Raw genomic sequence first — 20,142 nt, forward strand, 5'->3', positions numbered from 1 at the left:
GGCTGGGGCCACAAGACACGGCACTGTCCCAGCCACAGCAGCTTGGGGAGCTCCTGCAGGAACCTTTGGAGCAGGAGCTGCCAAAGTTGGCAGCGGCGTGGGAGGACAGAGGTAGGGGCTATGTCTGTTCCCTGTGCTGGCTCTAGCCAGTGAGCTGGGTGAAGAGCTGGGCAAGAATTGTTGGCTTCTTTGCTGGCTCAAAATTCTGGGTATTTGGCTGTGTGAGATCTGCTTCACGGAGCCAAGAGAGCCATGAGCCACTGCCCGCTGCTCTGCCTGCACAGAACCTTGCAGAGACACGGATGTCAGCTTGGAGGGGAGTGATTGAATCACATTAAGCTCCTCTGTAGACCCACTTATCCATACTAGAGCCCAGTGCCTTGGTTTGTCCGCTTCAATTTTGCAAGAGGATGAAACTGAATTGAATGAGGGTTGCCTTAATTGAGGTGAGATTAGCCACATGAGAGTTGAGCATTGTTTAATGAATCCACTTTGATTAATTCATGCACCCTTGGCATCCCGTGGGGGTAGACAGGGATCCTGTGCTTGTGTCACTGCTTGTGCTGGAATTTCAGCAGATGTGTTTTGGAGGCAGGAATCCTGAGGCCAAATCCTGCCCTGGTACAGCCAGCAGCCCCCTCCTGTTCTTCAGGACAGGACTTCAGCCTTCCCAAAGGGCTTGGGATGGTTGAAATACCTCTGGTAGCTGGATGCATCATCCCTCAGGACAAGGGGTTGGTGGGATCAGCTGCACTGTGTTACCAGAGGACAAGAGGTGGAAGAGGGACAGGTATCTTGCAGGCCTTGCCTGGGGTCTCCATGTGCTCCCATGGGATGCTCTGTGGGGTTTATGTAGCTGGGAACACACATGGTCAGCAAACCACAGTGGGCTCAGGACATGGTTCAGGTCAGACCCCAGCAGGAGGCGAAGATGAACAGCTTCAGCAAAAATCCCCATCATCACCTGACAGGTTATAGCTTCATTTACATGATTTTCCTGTTGGCTGTGACAAACAATGGCTGTGCTCATCACACACCCCCTGTGATAAATAATTTCAGCCCAGGTGTTGTATTTCTCAAACACTGACACGTTACATCTCTTTATATTGGGCTGTGCTCCAAATCTCAGTTTTAATGTTGTTGTAGCTGTGTTTACTCTTTCTAATTCTCTTTGTCATTTCAAAACCATCAGTCCTCAAACACTCCAACAGTCTCTCAGGGTATAACAATTGTTTTTCCACTTACTGCTCTTGTGGATCATTATCTTTACATCCTCATTGCTGTCATTGTATTATCTTGTAGCCTGGGACCTGGTGATTGCACTCAGTTATTAAGCTTGGATCTGACTGGGAGGTTTTGCCACTGCAGTCTCCTGTCTTCTCTCTATTTCATGAAATGTGGCATGCAGGCATTAAATCCATCATTTTTTGTTGTGTGAATTTGTGAACAGAGAGAGCAATTAGAAGCTGGTCCCCTGCTGCCTGCTGGCTTGTTCTGAGCACAGCATGGTGAAGGACAATGCTGTCCTCAGCCCCTCAGCCCTGTCCCATGCAGGAGTTTCCTGAAGCAGGTATGCTCAGGAGCCCAGGATAACATGGTTATCCTCCTCTGGCCCTTCCATCAGTGGGTGCAGCACCTTCCCCAAGTATCCTGGAAATCCACAGGCAGCAAGGACTGAGGTGAAGCCAAGTCACCACTTAAAAGAAGACTGTGGGAAAACAAGAGGGTGTTTTCCCCATGTTCTCCATGCAAAAGTCACACAAATTCCTGCAGAAAGTGAAAATACAAATAGCTGTTTGTGGAAGGCCTGGCAGCAGTGCAGGAAGGAGCTGGCACTTTCAGAAGGGAAGTTTCAGGCCCTGGTAGTTTCTTGTAGAAGCAACTCAAAGAAAGGCTCAGATGCCTTTGGATGCCTTTGGATGCCATTACTCCCCACGCCATGTGACTCCCTTGCTCTGATTTTGTTACTCATCCTCTGAGGTCAGGGGCCACCAATTTCTGCTAAGCTGCTGTAATTGAGGTGGGCACGGAATCACTGGAGCCTGGAAGATTGCAGTGAATACCTCACTGTGCCTCACAGTGTAATTGTGTGTGTCCTTGAGTCACAGCTCTGAAACTTGGGCCAAGGTGGAGAAATTAAATCTCAGAAGGCGTTCAAGGAGAACCTTGTTGTCCTGGAGCTCCTTGTCCCCAGGAAAAGGGCTGACAGGGCTTACAGGTGACATAAATGCTCCCTACCCTGCATCTAAACCAGCATAGCCCTTCCTCCCCAGCAGGCCAGTGGTGCTTTAGGTCTGAGTCTTAGGGACACTGGAATAAATCTGGAGGGGGTCTACAGGGGTCCTTCCAGACTTAGCTGCTCCTGTGGGGACTGTCCCTATAGCACAGGGTTGCAGGGTTCCACATAGCAAGTGCCCATGGAGATGAGACTCAAATGTGCATGTGACACTGGATGGCTTGGGAGGAGGAGCAGGTGACAGGGGAGGTGGCAATGCCCCTGCAAGGGCAGTTGTGGATGGTCCTGGCTGGGTGTATTCCTCCCCACAGGGTGATCTGGCACTGTTGGTCTCAGCATCTTGCAGAGCCTCTGTTCCCCCTCGCTGTGGGGTTCAGGTTACCCTGCACACCTGGCACTGGCACAGCATCCTGGAATTATTTGTGAGCTGCAGGAGGCTTGCAGACCCCAGTCCAGCCCTTGCCTTCTCTTGGCCTCTGTGACACTGGGGCTATCAGGAGGGTGCCTTCTCTCTTTAGAGGTCAAATGGGGTTCTGCCTACACAAATGTGCCATCATCCCAAAGGATGGGCATGCCATGGCCCCATTAGCATTGCCTACAGATACGTTACTGAGTTCCATTCTTCCCTCCGTTTTTCTACTGCTCCTCTTGGTCGCAGAGCAGCCTTGCTGGAAACCCCAGTGAGGGCCTGACACTGCCTTTCCTCTTCCCTGTGCCCTTCACAGGTTATGGGCACGCTGCTCCAGGCACAGACGCTGGCAAAGTGTTCTGCATGTTCTACGCCATCCTGGGCATCCCCCTGACACTGGTCATGTTCCAGAGCCTGGGGGAGCGCATGAACACCGTCGTGAGGCTGCTGCTCAAGAAGATCAAGAAGTGTCTGGGCATGAGGACAACCCATGTGTCCATGGAGAACATGGTCCTGGTGGGCTTTCTGTCCTGCATGGGCACCCTGTGCATCGGCGCCGCAGCCTTCTCTTATTTCGAGGGCTGGACTTTCTTCCATGCCTATTACTACTGCTTCATCACCTTGACCACTATTGGCTTTGGAGACTTTGTGGCTCTGCAGAAGAACGAGGCTTTGCAGAAGAAGCCCCCGTACGTGGCTTTCAGCTTCATGTACATTCTGGTGGGCCTGACCGTCATCGGCGCCTTCCTCAACCTGGTGGTGCTGCGCTTCCTCACCATGAACTCGGAGGACGAGCGGCGCGACGCCGAGGAGCGAGCCTCGCTGAGGAGAGCCCGCAACAACATCCACCTCAAGCCCAAGGAGGACAGCCGCAGCAGCAACGCCATTTTTCTCCCTGCAGAGGACAGGACGAGCCAGATGAACCTGATCCCACTGGTGCAGGAGGAGGCGGAGAGGCAGCGGCGCGGGCCGTATCGGCGGCCGAGGTGCCGTCCTTCTGCACCTGCCTGTGCTACAGACCACAGGTGTGCGGCAGCCCGGCGCCCTCCCACCCCGAGACCCTGAGCTGCCACACCAACCCCGTGTACTACAACTCCATTTCCTACAAAATCGACGAGGTGTCCCTGAGCACGCGGGGGCAGACCGGCTCTTCCCCGGGGAGCACTTCGTCCTCCACCGGCCCCCGCTGCCGGCAGCACCCCCGGCTGCGGAGGAGATCCATCTAGGAGTGTGTGCTGAGCCACACTCAGCACTCCAGTCTTACTACGGTGATAAATTAAGAACAGAGATGTCAGGCTCTTCTTACTCATTTCTTCTGTTCCTCTCCCTCCCCCCAGCAGGAGCCTCTAAATCCTGTTGGGAAATAATGATTCCTTTTTTGCAGGCACTGAGTGACATTGTTAGTTTTTCTTTGCTTTTTCCTCCCAAGTAGGTTCAAACATTTGGGACTGGCAAGAGCCTCCCCCCTCCCACCTCAGTGAGCTGCAGGTTTGCTCTCCCACCTCCCTGCTCCCCAAAGGCTGCATTGCTGCCCTCCCACCCCGCTGAGCCTTGGCTGTGGCTGCTGCCAGCACATGACTCTTGCTCCATGGGCTGGGTTGCATTTGCTGAGTGTCAAAAGCCAAGTGTGTGTGAGTAAGCCTTGCAAGGCTGGGGACTACCAAGTTGTCCCCTGGCCCCAGGCGCAGGTAAGTCAGTGCCACACCGTAGGTTTGCAGCTTGGGGGTGGGCAGGGAGAGGTGGGCAGGAGGGAATGGGCTGCAGTCCTGAAGCTCAGCACATGGGGACAGCTTCATGGAGGAACTTCACCTCCTGTGAGCAGCCCTCTGGGTCTGAGCTCAGTGCTTTTGGAAGCTGGAGGCCCATGCACTTACCCACTTGCCCACCAGCACACCTTGGCTCTTTTACCTCCCCACCATGGGTGGGTCCTCCTGGCTGAAATGGTTGGAGGGACACTGTGCCCCATTCCCAGGGGAAGCTGAACTCCTCCAGTCCAGTCCAGCCCAGCCCCAGCTCTCCTGTGTGCTGCAACCAGACTGTACTGAGGGCAGCCCCGGGGAGAGCCTCCTGAGCTACAGTCACCTGCAAACAGCTTGGTCCTAAGCAGATTTTTTTTCTTAGCTAAAATCACCCCTTCCTTCCCCACCTTTCCTCCAGCTGGCAGCCCAGCAGCTGTGCTGGCTCCTCTCCTCCTCCCAGTCCCTGTGAGTCCATGGGTTTGTGCTTGTTGCTGCTGGGGTTATGTGAGGTGGGGGTGGTCCCATCTCCACGTTCATCCCCGTGTGGGATGTGGTACCTGCACAGCCACACCTGGGCAGCTCTTTCCAGCTGGTGACCCCAGAGTGGCCTTTGTCCATCCTCTCTCATCTGCATGAAAGCAGGGCTCTGACAGTGGTAGGAGCTCTATTGATTTTTTTTTTCCTCCAATAATGGACATTTTAACTCCCATTTCTATTTAAAATACCCTCTGAGGGGGTTTTTGTGGAGAGATAGCCCCTTTTCCTGGTGGGGAAGGCATGCAGAGTTGCCAGCATTGCGAAGGTCTCAGGGCAGGCTTTGCTCTCTCCTCCTTTTGTTCTGGGTGGCAGCTTAATAAAAGGTGAATCCATCAGGTGGTGGTTGATTATTTGTCACAAAGATGAGCAAAGGGATGTGTTCAAGCCCAAGGCTGGCTCCCTGTGGGCACTCAGGCAAAGAGCAGGATGCAGGTGCTGCTGGGCTGCCACCAGGGGCTGGTTTGTGACACCTTCCCCAGGGTGCTCCCAGGCCCTTTGGGTGGGTGACATTCCAGGGGCTGGGAGCTCCAACCACTGCCTCATTTGCAGCAGTGGGGCAGACCTGGCCCAGCTGGGTGAGCCTTGGTTTAAAGCAAAAGGGGGAGGAGGGGGGAACAAAGCAGGCTGTGAGTGTGGAAAAACAGGCGTAAAAATGAGGCTTTCATTGGCTTCTCAGCTCCTCAGCGTGTCACTTCACACTGATCCCACCAGCTCAGCCCTTTTGTTGCCATGTCCCATCTCCCCCACCCTCCCCACGGATTTCAGCCCAAGGGTTGGCTGTTGCTGTGCTGCCCTTTGCCATCAGAGCTGAGCAGATGGAAATCTCTCCCTCTTTCCATGCTGAGCCTTAGGCATCCTCCCAGTGGCCAAGATGGGGCTGCACCTCTCACCCTCATCCACTGTTGTGGAAAGAGGCAGGTCCTTGATTCCTGCTCAAGTCATCTGCATGGTATTGCCCTGGTGAGATCCACCTCTGGTGGAGCTGGAAGCAGGAGAAAACCTGACCCCAGAGGCTGAGCCAACCTTGCACTCTCCCTCTGGATTCAGCAGGGCACTGCCCAAGCTCAGTGGCTCTGTGGTTGTGTCCCAGAGCCATGATGCAGCCACGCAGAGGCAGCAGGGCTGGCTGTGTGACCTCCACACCCTGGAGGGCAGTGGTGGTGGTGTCAGCAGCTGCCTGTAGCTGCTGCTTCCTTGTGGCCTGAGCTTCCAGGCAGCACTGCCTGGCTGCTCAGTGATAGCCTGAGCCCCCTCCTGCTTGGGAGGCTGGTGGTGGTCTGAGGGTGGGAGATGCTGGGCTGCCCCCTGACACTAGAGAAACCCTCCTCCTCCTCCTCCTCCTCTTCCATCACTGCTCCCCCAGGGGCTGTAGCTGGGGCAGGTGGGAAGCTGCCCCTTGGTCTCACCCTGATGACCTGCAGAGGGATTTGGAGGCATGACAAACACCTTCTAAGAAATTCTTAGTGAACTATGACTTTGTGATCCCTCATTCCCACGGGAAAAGGAGTAGCTCCCCAGAGAATGGTGCCTACTCTCAGCACCACCACCTCCTCCACAGACACTTCCCACCCCAGGGCTCACAGCTCCAGCTCATCCAGGCAGCAGCTGCACACCCAGTAACATCTGAGGGTGTCCTTCCCTGGGGTCCCCAGGCTCCCCTGCATCCACTCTGGGCCTGGGCCAGGGGTGGCTTTTTTCTGCCAGTAGAGTCTTCACCTCCAGGGTTTCAAAATCACCCTGGAATGGCCAGGGCTGACCACAAAGGGTCCTGGAAAGAAAACAGCAGGAGCTTTAGACTGGGGTGGTGAGCAGAGCACAAGTGGGAGCAAGCTTAGCTCTGTGCCTGGAGATGCCCACGGCCAAATTACATCCACAAGTGGCTCAGGGAAATGCAGGTTTGAAGCTGGGGCTGACTGAGGGAGCTGGAGGGACAGCCCTTCCATGGAGCACTGGACACACCAGGCTGAGCTGCTCTCATTCCCTACAGACACAAGGAGAAGGAAGGGTCCAGCTGAAATCCCAGGTTGAAGATAACAGTGGTGACAACAGAGAGGGCAGACACACTCCACAGAAAACCTCCAACACACCGTAGGAAAAAAAAAGGTTTTATTATCACCATTATCAACGTTTTCATTAGCTTAACACTGAATTGTAAATCACTTATTCATTACATATTGTCTGAATAAAACCTACAGACAGGAAAAAAGTATAGCAGAATCCTCTCCTGACTACAGACGAGTGGCCAGTGTCCCACCTTCCACCCAAGGCAGCCCAGGCACCTCCAAGCCACCTGGGCAAGCAGGCTGCCAGCTCCATTGCCTGTGCTCCCTCTGGCTCCACAGAGATTACATCCCACCCAATGATTTTAAAAACCTCCAGAAAGTTTTGGAGAGGGTTACAGAGGCCAAAAGAGCAGATCTCAGCTGCCCCCACTCCTAGGGAAAAGCAAGAGGAGTGTTGTAGTGCGCCTGCAAAGTCACTGGGTTTTGTGGAGCAGCTAATGAAGTAAAAAGGTTTAACCTGTGAAAGCAGATTTCCTGCAGTGGCCAGGCCCTGGCAGTGGGGTAGGGGCAGGGATGGGCTGGGGGATGGCTGATCCATCCCCGAGCAGAGGCCAGCTCTGCTGCACCAAGGGGGATGGATGTGTCAGTGCAGGGATGTGTGGGCAGCCTCAGCCCCCTCGGGCTGGAATAAGGCCTCGTGTCCAGAGGGCAGTGGGGACCCATGGAGGGAGCAGAGGGTGCTGGGGAAAGCAAAGGGAAGGTGGAGGAAAGCTCGCTGGGAGCTCCCTTCTCCCAGCCCAGAGGCAGCTCCCTGTCTTCTCCTGGCTGTCAGGGATGGCACATCCCGCCTGCCTGGGCTGCCCAGCCCTGCAGTGGAGCCCTGGCTCCTTCCAAGCATGGGAAAGGAAGCAGTTTGAATACATTGGCAGGACATGGGCATCCCTGGTGGGTGGCAGGCCATGGCAGTGCTGTGTGAGGGGGTCTCAGGGAGGCACTGCATCCCCAGGATGCCCTTTCACCATGCAGGGAGCAGGAGGAAGACAATTCCAGTGTGGTGAGGCTACATGCCTTAAGATTCACCCTCCAAAGCTCACTTTCCTTGGCTCCAAAGCTAAAACCAGCTCCAGGTCAAGAGGCTGGAATCACCAAAGAGACAAGCGTGCAGCACTGGGTCAGAAACACCAGCCCCAAAGAAAAAACTGCTGAAGGATTTGAAGCTCCAGGCTGGCATTAGTGGGACCTGGAGTCCCTGTGGGCAGATATCATAACATTTGTGTCCAAGCAACCACAAAAATCAGCTCCTGAAGAGCTTGTGGGATGGCTTCAGCAAGGTGTGCCTCAGTCATTCTCCTGGTTGGTTCTGCTCCCACCACAACTCACAGTGGAGCTCACAGCTGCCTGGGCTCAGTGTGTGCCCACACAGCCTCTCTGCCAGGCACAGCCCTTCCCTGCCCCTGCACAGGGGGCTCAGCCCATCTAACATGCTCAGAGTGAATGCCAAGGCTGTCCATGGACAGACAGACAGACCTGGCCAAGCTGGACTGCTTTGGTTGCCATTTTAGCCACTGGAAAGTCACAAAGGGAAAGTCCTTGGGTCATGGCCTCTGTTTGCTGGTGCTCTGGAAAGGGCTGGTGCAAGGTCCTTCTGTTTCAGCCACTAAAGTGCAAAGAACCAAATGCTACAAAGAAACTCTCCCCAGTTCCTCTCCTCCACCAGGATAAAAGCAGCTACCACGGGGAAGGGAGGGCAGAGGGTGCCTGTACTGTGGGAAGAGTGGAGGTTCCCAGGGGTGAGTGTGATGCTGCTGTTGTGGGTGAGCAGCTGGGGATGGATCTGAGGCTGCTTGGTGGTGACTGGGACGTGGCCACTGAGCAGAGGAGTCTGGCAGTGAGAGCTGAAGCCACACTTTGAGAACACCTAATCACTTGCAAACTCCCTGTGGAATTACCGTGTTCACAAACACACACCTTGGCTGGTGTGCACTGGGGTATAAACACAAAAAGCCTTTCACTGATCATTCTCTTTTCACTGATCATCCTCTTTTCTAAGTGCTTGGCTCAAATCTGGCAGCTGCAATTTCATTTTAGATGCTCCCTCCAGGTCACAATAGGCCCTGGACTCCTCTACCAATGGCACTTTGCATTCACACACATCTCTCTCTCTCTCTTCAAAGAGCATTTCACAAAAAACAGGAATTCTTCCAGCATTCCTTGGGGCTCCCAGCACCACTGGGACCTGCTGCCTGCACAGCCAGCAGCCTGGCAATCTTGAGAACAACATGGACACATGTCCTGTGGGAAATGCTGGGAGGAATCCACAGGCAATGGACTGGGATGCTGTTTTGAAGCTCTTTTATTCTATCACTGCATCAACGATGGAGCTGACTTAAAATCCAGTATCCTGATCCTGCCACTTTGGAAAAATCAGAGAGCCCAGCACTAGCAAATTTCTGAAGCAAGGCACAGAACAACCTGTGCCTGTTTTATACCCTGGTCCCCCTGTGATCCCCTGCAAAGGTGCAACCTCTCTGCCTTGGGTGGAATTTTCTAACAAAATGGACAAATACCACCTATGAAATGGACAAAATCACCCACAGAGCCTTTAAAGAAGAGCAGCCCAATCTGCTGCTCTGAAAAAAACCCCTCCCTTTAGCCTGCCCCAGGTATCTTGAGGAAAATAGGCAGCTGTCAGGCAGAACTCAAGTGGCCCCAGAGTGCAAAGGCTTTTTTGCTTTATCAGGGCTACAATGGCAGTGGGAACCATTCTCGTCAAGTTACAAATACTAGATAGCCTAAGAAAAACAGGAGATTGAAACAGTCATGAAGTTTATACTGAAACTATTTTTTACCTCTGTAGTATGAAGTCACCTACAGCTGTTTCTTTCTTCACCTAAGAGAGATCTCATGTCGATGGGCACAGACACTCACAGAGAAGTCTATAGAATGAATATATCTCACAAGGCAACAGCCCAGTCTTTGTTTTTTACAATCAAAGTTAATATGGACCTTCTTCAAAAGTGATGTTGTTCAGATTGAAGACAATTATAAACTGTATCAACAATATGTACTACAGCCTGCAAGTCACAATCTGTGCACACCCAATGGAATATATTATTGCTTGGTAGCCTATTAGACTTTGTTTATAAAAAGATTTTTATACAGAGTACAGGATTATGACAAAACTAGCTAAGTAGTTCTCATCTTGAAAATACAACATCTATTCTTTCAACAAAGTAGCTGAGAGTTAATGAACAATAACAAATATTTACTAATAATTTTATGGCCAGTTTGAACAGAATTTCTTATAGGACTCTTTTCTGGTGTTTATTTACATATGCCTCTTTTCTTTTGGAAAAAAGTTGATAAAATATAACAAGGAACATAGAAATCAAAAGAATGAGTAAACTTCATACCAAGAACATCAAACATTTTTGAAAACACTAAATTATGTTACCTGTTAAAAAACATACATATCATTTTGTCTTTAAAGAAAAATATTTTTCCTGTTTTAAAATATTACCAACAGCATGTAATAAACTAACTTAAAATGAGTTTCATAAAAAAGTTGTCTTGCTGTCTAAACATTACTAAACATGCTTAGGTTGAGATTCTGTTAACTGCCTCAACATCTTAAAAACAGCTCCTTTACAGGAACTTGTGATATTCATACTCCAGAAGACCTGCAAATTTAGAACAGTACAATGATAAAGGATCTGGTAGCTAGGAACAATAAATATATATTTTCACTCAAAGCAAATAATTCTGCAGTGTCCTTTGAAACAATCCATGGCCAAGAAATGTGGCCCTTACCCTGCCCGCAATGCCTGCAGTGCAAAGGGATGCTCCAGCAGCTCCAGCTGCAGGATGAGGACCCATGGATTGAACTGCAGAGTGAGGACCTTGGCCATCCCAGCTGTGTTGGGGCAAAGGGAAAGAAACACCAGGAGACTGGGAAAATATCACATTTTTTTTCCCTGAACAAACCAGGACCATGGTCATGGCTGCTTTTTGCTCAGAGCACAAAGAGGACAAAGCCACATGCAAGGCTGCTCTCCCTGTGTGCAGGGGACTCCCACTGGGGAGAGATCATTCTGCTCTCAGCATCAAGGTTTCTTTGTTTTCCATAATGCAGGTAACATTTAGGGATTGGCTCTCCATGGGTTTTTTGGCCAGCAATGCTCCCATTACCTTTACAATGTAGCAGTTCACACACAAGGAACAGATAATCACCCCTGAGTTGGGCAGGTATTTATCTCTCCTCAGTCTCATCCCTCATAATTATTCACCAAAATACTGTGACACCTTTTTCTTTTATTTAAGTCTCCTGCTCTTCCTCTTTCCCTCCCTGACTGTAACCAACAACAAGACTCAGGCACAGGAAAAGACTCAGCCAGGAATTGCAAAGGGGACAAAAGTTCCGTTTTCAGCTGCTCATCACTATGGCAAAATGCTGCTTTATACACGACCACACTGGTAATCCCAACTCTCACACCACATCACCTTAGACAGAAACTGGCCAGACAAATTTTTTGGGCAAAATTGGGTTAGGCTTTATAAAAATAGGCTATTCCAAGCCTGAGACTTGTCTTGGATGCTACACTGGGAGTCTTAAATCGATGGGCAACTAGCAGAGTTCTTTTCTGACTACAATACACCATGGCCAGTGCAGGAATCATGCGTGTGAGTGAAGCAAGAATTTAAACTGCAGGGTACCATGCAACTCCCCCAGCCTCACTGTGTGTCCTGTGGGCACTTACAGAGGGGCTCCTGTGAGTCTGCTTTGTGAAGGAAGCACTTGCCAGTCCATGTGACTGTGCTGTGCTTGGCAGCCAGGGATTGCAGGGTTCACTTACTGGGGAGAAACAGGACTTGGAGTGAGTGAAACAAAAGCACTGGACCACAATCAACCACGTAAAAAATGCAGAAGAAAATCTGATGGAGCAGACTGTGAAACTGCCTCCAAATTACAGAATTGGAGATGTTAACAAAAATAACACAACTAGAACCATAACTTCTTTATTTCACCCTGACAGTGACCCTTCAGCATGATTAAAACCAGACAGAAGATAGTCCTCGGTGTTAAGGAGTCCTGTGGTAACTAAATCGATCATCACTGAGCCTGCAGAGCTTTCAGAGGGGCAGGAAACAGAGACAAGTTGCATCTGCCAGGCACACAGGAACTGAGCTTTTCGACAGACAGTCGTTAAACAAAGTTTTCTGGGGAAATATTTTTGGCATTTATAGTTTCCTACTCCCCATTAAAAACTGCAAAAATGCTGCATTCGTCTTACTGGGCACAGGAAACTCAGGATTAACTTAGCTCTTACTGGTAGATAATGTCCAAACTAAGTACCAATACAAAGCTTTTGGCATAATTTAAGACAGAAGCCCTGTTGCCAGGTCTGGCGTGTACCTGGAGCTCCCCACAGTCCTTTTAAAGTCATAGTTATTAAAAGATCCAGTGCTACAAACCACTAAATCTACCTAATCTATTCTAGTTCATACACATATTGTACAAGATTGCCTAGTACTCACTACATACCAAGAGGAAAAGATGCTGACTTGAATTACAGTAAATGTGCTTCTTTTTTAAAAATAAAAATAAAAGAGAGAGCGCCACAACATAGTTAGACCAGCATGCAACAAACTTCCTTCAGCTAATATATAGAAATTGTCTAATACATTAGAAAAAATAATTAGTGAGAGGCCAGAGACATATTTGATCGAGGAAATTAAGAGATTTATCTGAAATGTTGAGGCTTTTGCCACTGAAGACTCAAAAAATTAGTCATTCTATGTCCCTTGTCCTCCTTCCCTCTCCTTTATAATATATAATTTTTTTACAGATTATTTTAAGGCCTATATAATTTTTGCATCTATCCTGTAATTTATCTCAAAATAATTTAAAATGCCATAGACAAGCTAGGACCAAAAGCAACTGCTTTTACCATCCACTCAACACTCATGCTTTTACTCTAAAAAAGCTGAGGTCCTCATGCAGAAATAAATGCTCAGTATTTCTCTATGACAGGCCAAGAATCTGCTCATTCCTACATGGGACACGGGACCTTCACTTTTAAACCACAAAGTAAAACATCTCTAAAAGTTTATTCTGGGACAGCAGTCATCAAATCCTCATTTAGGAACTAAGACAAAACCTAGCCAAAACAGAGCTATCAACAGAAAATCTTTGGAGATTCTCTGTGATTCTGGATAATTTAATTGTCTGAAGGATCCAGAGCACTTCCTCCAGCACATGGCTCTGCTGGCAGCAGCTGCCACAGCTCAGCAAATGTGCTTTACTCATTTCATGAACAGAACACACGTGCTGTGACCACTGTGTCATCACATTCCTCACTCACCACCTCTCTGTACTTTGGGGATCACATTTCCTCTTGCAGGACATTTGTCAATGCCTGTGTAGTGCCAAGACTGCCTAAAGCTCCTCTCTCTCCACAAGGAAGGTTATGAGCTCTCCAGCACCTTTTTCTCAGATGGCAAACTGAGATTCTTTTCTTGTGCACCCCCAGAACCCCCCATTTCCTCTCCCATAGCGGAATAAAACAAACAGTCCTGTTTCAGGTCTGGGAAGGAAGGGCAGCATCTCCAGCAGATATGTACCAGTACCAAGGAGATGAAGGAAAAAAGCAGGAGATAGAAGACATCATGACTGAAGGATGCACAGCAACAAGTAAGGGAGTCAGCAAACTGCAGAATGCCTTATCTGACAATACAAAACACCTCAAGCTGCAAGTGTGATGTTCAGCTCCCACTTCTAGTGTTTTGGGTTTTTTTTCTGAGCAAAATTGTGGTTAATTAGCCTGCTAAACTCGAACTCTGTTTAAACTGTCTGCTCTAAGTGGGTGCTACTTGTTCTCCCACCAAGTATGCTTCATCAGCAGTGTTAGACACGTAATGCAGTAAAGACACTTGCTGGTAATTTGGCACAGTTTGAAAACACAGCAACGACAGTGTTACAGCTAACATGACTCAGTGACAGGGAACTGATTCTAAAGAAAGAGTTGCAGGTTTTTTTCTTCTTCTTCCTCTCAGAAAGAAAGACATTATAAAAAGACCTAATGCTTCCTCTTAAACTTTCCGTTCCTGCTCTTTTTAGGCCAGATGATGACCTCTAAATTTTTCAGGTACTTTCTTGTGAAAGAATTCATAGCAGAAATTTCTAACACGCACAGCTAAGAGAAATTAATTCCTTACTCCTCCAAATTCTTTCGAATGCTGCAACTTTCCAGGGTTAATATTGATCTGAAACAAGGGTCCAAGAATGACAGCGAGAGAAGTGAAACAAGAGGTGTATGTCTAATTTGACAACTAGGACTCATGCCCCATGGCACCTCCTCCTCGGACGGAGAGGGCACAGTGCCCTCCCCCTCGTCTTCTGTCTAAGGTCACTGGGTTATCCTCCTCTTCCAGCTCCACAAGAACTGATTGAACATGCATTGCGCTTGAGGTCAGAGTTCCAGCAAACAAAACCTTGACAGCATGTTTAAAAAACAAAAGCAGTTCCCCCTTCCTTACTCACTAAGACCTGTCACAGCAGGGTCCCACTGTGCTCTCCAGGGAAAGCTGGGAGGACTGACGCAGGAGCGGGCCTGTGGTGGGATCTACCATCGAGGAAGTTGGGAAGAGCTTGTACCAGCCGATTGCTAAAGTTGACAAATCCAGTTCTTCCAGGAGAACCCTGGCCACTCCCATGAAGTGCTTGCGCTCCATGCGTCCATAGTTTCCCCAGACTATCACCTTAGGGACAAGAAGGGGGAGCAAAGTTAATCCTCCAACTCTTACATTTCCTTGGGAAGCACAAGTCTGACCAATCCTTCTACTCATCCAGTTTCCTGGAGCTTTGCTACAGCCTGAGAAGAGCAGAAATATTTAGTCTACCAACAGGTGACGTGAAGCTCTGCCTGATGATATTAATTTTTTATTTTAAACACATGTTTGCACACCCTAATGTGATCAGATTTTTTTTTTTCCCCATGAAACAGAGGTGAATGTGCACATGGACAAGACACCATGCTGCTGGGCAGGGGTAGCACCTGCACAAAGTATCCTCAGGGCTGCAGTCCAACACCTGCAGGTAAAATCTGGTCCTGGCATATAACAGGCCTTGGACACCAAAAGGTGGCCTGGGGGATAAGGGCAGGAGGAGCTCCTGATCTGGAAAAATAAACCAACAAAAAAAAGGTGGGCAACAACTTGGGCCAAAAGCCAACAGTTTGAGGAGAAGAGTTTTAACTTCTGCACACAGAGCTCGTGCCACGGGGCAGATGGAGATGAGGCATGGCCACTCACCTGGAGGAAGGGCAGGAGCCAGGGACACAACACAAGGGGCACACGTGAGTGACATGCAGGGCAAGAAGGACAGACGGCCCAGAACGGCTCACAGACACAGGGGAAGGGCAATGAAAGAGCTGGCAGAGGAGCAGGGAAAGCTGAGTCACACTTACGACACGATGGAGACCAGTGGGTGGAAGAACAAATGCAGTGAGGGTCACGGGCTTAGGCATGCTGGAGGTCTGCACGTGGCCAGGTGGCCCTGTCGTGACAAAGGTGACGACTGACTGCAGAGTGAGTCCGTGCTCTGAAGAGGAGAGGATGAGTAGGATGGGTTATGATGACAATTAGTGATCTCTGGCTAACCCTGACAGTTTCTTTCCCCAGGCTCCTAACAACCACAACACTACAGTTTTCTGTAAAATGAGGTAGGAGAGACAATGAATGTCAATCAAAAACCAAAAGTTCACATCTCAGCAGGAGATGGAGCAAGCCACCGCACAAAGTGGGTTTGGTGACATGTCCATTAGCAAAAAAGCCAAGCTCCTCAATTTATTCTTGGAATAAGTGCCTTTCCTGGCAGCAAGGCAGCAGGTAAGGAAACTCATGCAAGGCAAGAGCAGACCAAGCCAGGTCCCACTCCATTTCAGTCATAAATGTGCAGGTTTTGTTGCATCAGGGGAAAATGCTTCTAATCAAGGCAAATGAGGTAGAAGTCACTGAAGAAAAGGGTCCAGCAGGTTAGCTGGCAATTTAGACACCAATGGAGGTAAAGAATAGAAACTCATGGATTAATTACATTAGTATTACAAATAGATTTTAGCCAGGCTTTATTGGATGGAAATTAGTTTTATATGATTTAACAATGCAAATCACTCTTTGCTCTGGAAACATACACACAGAGCTGAAAATATGAGTATGGCAGAAAACATATAGCAGTAACAGAAAAGAGGCAGAAAAAGGCAGGATATGTAATTGGGTGATGGCAAAGCAGAGTGCCCTGAATGTGTATAAGCACGGAAGGCAACCCATGCTGCAAGACCATCTGAGCACCTATAGGTACCATCCATCTCCTAACTGGTGGGGAAAAAAAAATTAAAAATATTGTTAAATCAATCCTCTCCTGGTAGGCGCTCATGGTACCTGGCAAGGTATCAAATAATCATCAGCTTGAGTATGAAGAAAGAGGGATTCCTTTCTCTTTGTTAAGTTCATATTGAGTGCATTGGTTCAATGCAAACATTGGCTTTTTCTCATCTGTGTTAATTAACCAGCATGACAGGACTCAGTACCTTCCATGAGAGGTGGAAGAGAGAGAGGGGCAGACCTGAGACTTGCTCATCTTACCTGTAATACTTTGCCCTGGGGACTCTCAGCAAACAGCAACACCTGATTGTACAAAGGATCCAGTGACTTGCGAGCCACTTTTGTCTTCTTTTTCGCAATGCACACGCCATTCTCTAGCAGGTAAGCTTTGATGTAAGCAGCTGGAACAAAGAACATGGTCAAATATGAAGAAAATCTTCATGCTCACTTTAGAAAAGACAGTGTGCCATGTCTCAGGTGTTTCTAAACAAGACAGTTACAGAACGGAAAAGATTTGCCCAAGCAACCTTGTTTCCAGTACTACGCACAGGCTGCTTAGTCCTGCCAAGCAAAAATTCAGATTTTCCCTGTTCACAAGCATTGTGGGAGGCTGAGGCTCAGGGAAGTGCTTTAGGAGATCAAAGCATCCTACCTGGCAGTGTTTTGGAGCCGGGTTTTGGTGTCAGTCCTCGAGCCTGAATGATATCCACTTCAAGCTGCCCATTTCGCTCTTGCAAGCCAATTTCCACGTCTCCTAAACCAAAATGTCAAAATACATAGAAGATTTTCAAAATAATACATAATTGGGTTACAAAAATCTTTAAAAAACAATCCTCATGTCCTTCCTGCACAAGCTGTAACAACTGTATGTGCCTGATTTCCTCCTGTATTACTCTGGAGCAGCTCCACAGTGATTCCTGGCCACATTTTCAACAGCAAACTTGACTGGGAGCCCTCTAAAATGGCTTTGGTGGCTCAGTCTCCTACTCTTTGTGGCAGCAAGTTTCTCATCTCTCCCAAATGGAAGAATCTAGGACTGCAAACTGCTTTGGAAAATGCAATTATAGTGGACCATAACAAAATTCTTACAGAGCCTGAAGGGCCTTACAGAAAGAAAAACCCCACAAGATGCATTTTCAGGATTTTAGCTGCATTTTACTCAGTCTGTGCCTTTCAGAGCTGAGGGAGAAAAGCATAAAGCTGCTGCTCTCCTCCTAATGCCACATTTGCTGCAGTCAGCAAAACCTTTCAGCCAAGCTCACTCGATTTAACAGAGAAATGGAGCAGGACAGTGTTAGATCAGCAGATGCTGGATACATTATTAGGTGGCTTGTAGGAGCTGCCTGTTCAAGGCTCAGTCAAAGCCACCCAACTCCTTTGTGTTCCTTACCCATCGAGGTGGTGGCCAAGGTCTGACGGCCAACAAACTGTGCAGGGCCCATGCTCCCCAGGAAGTCACTAAACTGCCCAGCAGATGCGAGATGGACTCCACTGAAATTCAAGCTGCAAAAGAAAATTATTTTGGCAAGTGGTTATTCTGCATTTTAAAGCAACTCAGTAACTAAAGAACCAGATTTATCTTTGAAATGAATGACGTCTATGGAGCCTTTTTTTTTGAGCAAAACTCGATGGTTTCTACACAGTTTAGTTAGATGGAATGCATTTAAAATTTCTTTCCCTGTCCAAAAAACCCCAATAATGGCTGCAGATACCAGCTGGTCAATATTTGTTTAGCTATAACTAATTGCCTCTAAGGAAAATCTCTGCTATCTCATATGTGGCTGTCACGTCTTCAGGTAACAGATTCCTAGAATAGCTTATAGGATGTCTCTTGGTAGCTATCCCTTCCCAATCCTCATTTCTGCAGAGGAAATAATCCATCTAGAGCAGTAGTTAAAAGTGAGATGAGCAGGGCAAGCATCAATCCCCTTGGGACTCAATTCCCTATCCATTTATCACACACACACAGCAATACATCTCCTTTTTGATTAGAGGGTCCCATTTCCTCCTGCTCAACACCAGAAGCATCCACCCTGTCCACACTGTGGTTTTCATATCTGCTTCCACAACTGTAACCACGAAGAGGATCTGAATATGGGTGGCAATAGGACAACATCCTCAAACACCAGCAGTGTCTCTGCCACAGTCACCACAGCAAAACAAAAGCTGTTGCGAGGACAGAGCCTCCAAAACTCATCTCCAGGCACTGAGGCTGGCCCGTGGCAAGCTACAGGTGCTGGTCACTGCACTGGGACATGTGTGCAGGAACACAAAAGAGTCAAACTCTGTGGTACACTGATGCAAATGAAGATTTACCCAGTTGTACCCTGATTTACGCAGCTGTTTTGGAGGTTGCAGAAGAATTTGCTGCAAATGGTAAGGAGGAGGCTTGAGGCCAGCATTTGACACCTACATTTGTCCCACAGGCATCTGCCAAGCCATGACACAGCTGCTGAGCCACGTCAGGAGCTCTGTGCCGGGATACCCACGCTGCCGTGCCGGGCGCTGCTCTCTGCCTGCTGCGTGCCAAAGCCAGGCACAATTACCAACCTCCTCCACTTCTCCAAACTTCCCTAAAGGGGGGCAATTACCCAGGGAGTGATGCAGCCCCCGTCCCCCAAACCCCTTTCTCACAAAGGATGCTGTGAGGAGGCTGCAGGTTGGGCACAAGTGACGGCAGAGAGGAGCCCTGCCTGCAGGGTGGGCAGGCTCTCACACAGCTGAGTCAGCCACAAAGCCTTGGTGATGCCCCCCTGCTAGCCAGGTACATTTAAAAGACATTAAAAAGAAAAGGAATTCTTTTCCAACCTCATTCAACCAGCAGTGTGTTAATTTCAGGCTGGGATTTCAGCTCTCATTAGCTATTTGCAGACCTGCTCTCAGCCCCATGGGAGTATTTATTTATTCTGACAGGGAAGGAGGATGCCAGCGCACACACCTCAGCAGCTCACCACACGTGGGGACTGAAGAGGACATGCCACTAGCATGGGTTCATGGGGTGGTTTAGCTCCCTGTGACAGAGGCACTGCATTAAATGGCCCAACTTTTCCACAGAACACTGCGCCTGCCCTCTACCTGGCTCTTTGAGAAACCGGTAATTGCTGCTGGGCAGGGAGAGCTGCTGAGCCATCAGCATGGAAAACCTGCCCTTGAGCTCTTTACAAATGTCACCTTTGTGCAAAGGGATGAGGGAGTCTTGGAGTCCTGGGTGACAGGCTTGGGAAGGGCTCTGCTTGGGTGTATTTTCCTCAGTTCAGTGTTTTTTCACCTTGCATCCACTGTTTGCACCAACACTCCAGGTGATATTTTGAGATACAACCTAAACAGCAGCATTTATTTGGCATTTGTTGAAGAGAAGGCTCAACACTTTCCTCATTTTCCTGTATCACCAACTCCTTACCAGCACAAGATACATCCCCAATGTCCAGGGCCACGCTCTGCTCCCTGTGGGCACACAATTCCTGCCCCACCACCCACCTGGCATCTGTCAGCCCCCCGTGGCAGCCATCCCTGGGACCAGGGCAGAGCTGCTGGACCTGTGGTTCCCCAGGATAAACTGTGCACAAAGAGAGAGACAGAGAGCCCCAGAGCTGGAAAATCTGCAGGGACACGGGATGGGGGAAGCAGAGAAGAGGGAGCCCAGAGCCAGACAGGCTTTATCAAGCTCGAGATTTGCCCATACAAGGAGGGAAGAAGTGAGTCCTGGTGCACATGAGGACCAGCGAGACTCCGTGACCCTGCTGGCTCAGGCATTTTGGGCTGCACACAGAGAGTCAAAAAAGGATGAAAACTAGTGCCTAGAGAACTCAAAATAGTGCAGGAAAAAGGGAGATCTGACAG

The 20,142-nt window shown here is 49.0% G+C and overlaps 2 protein-coding genes across 3 annotated transcripts in view; one reads left to right on the top strand and one right to left on the bottom strand.

Annotated features, from left to right (window-relative positions):
- The window catches only part of LOC102045235 (potassium channel subfamily K member 9-like), a 15,151-nt gene extending 9,845 nt beyond the window's left edge, over window positions 1-5,306 (top strand). Inside the window, 2 exon segments of the mRNA XM_014307513.2 lie at window positions 2,962-3,606; window positions 3,609-5,306. Coding sequence (XP_014162988.1) covers window positions 2,962-3,606; window positions 3,609-3,871 — 908 coding nt within the window. The 3' untranslated portion in view covers window positions 3,872-5,306.
- Window positions 5,307-7,009: 1,703 nt separating this feature from the next.
- The window catches only part of RIMS4 (regulating synaptic membrane exocytosis 4), a 54,734-nt gene continuing 41,601 nt past the window's right edge, over window positions 7,010-20,142 (bottom strand). Inside the window, exons 3-6 of one of the 2 annotated variants that reach the window (XM_031057948.1) lie at window positions 17,693-17,805; window positions 16,955-17,056; window positions 16,564-16,703; window positions 7,010-14,682 (exon numbers count right to left, since the gene is read on the bottom strand). In XM_031057948.1, the coding sequence (XP_030913808.1) occupies window positions 14,464-14,682; window positions 16,564-16,703; window positions 16,955-17,056; window positions 17,693-17,805 (574 nt within the window). In that variant the 3' untranslated portion in view covers window positions 7,010-14,463. Of the gene's footprint in view, window positions 14,683-15,265; window positions 15,524-16,563; window positions 16,704-16,954; window positions 17,057-17,692; window positions 17,806-20,142 lie in introns of those variants that run through there. The other variant, XM_031057949.1, reaches the window with a different exon arrangement.

Source organism: Geospiza fortis, unplaced genomic scaffold (assembly GCF_000277835.1).
Source record: "Geospiza fortis unplaced genomic scaffold, GeoFor_1.0 scaffold188, whole genome shotgun sequence".
NCBI classification, from domain to species: Eukaryota; Metazoa; Chordata; class Aves; order Passeriformes; family Thraupidae; genus Geospiza; species Geospiza fortis.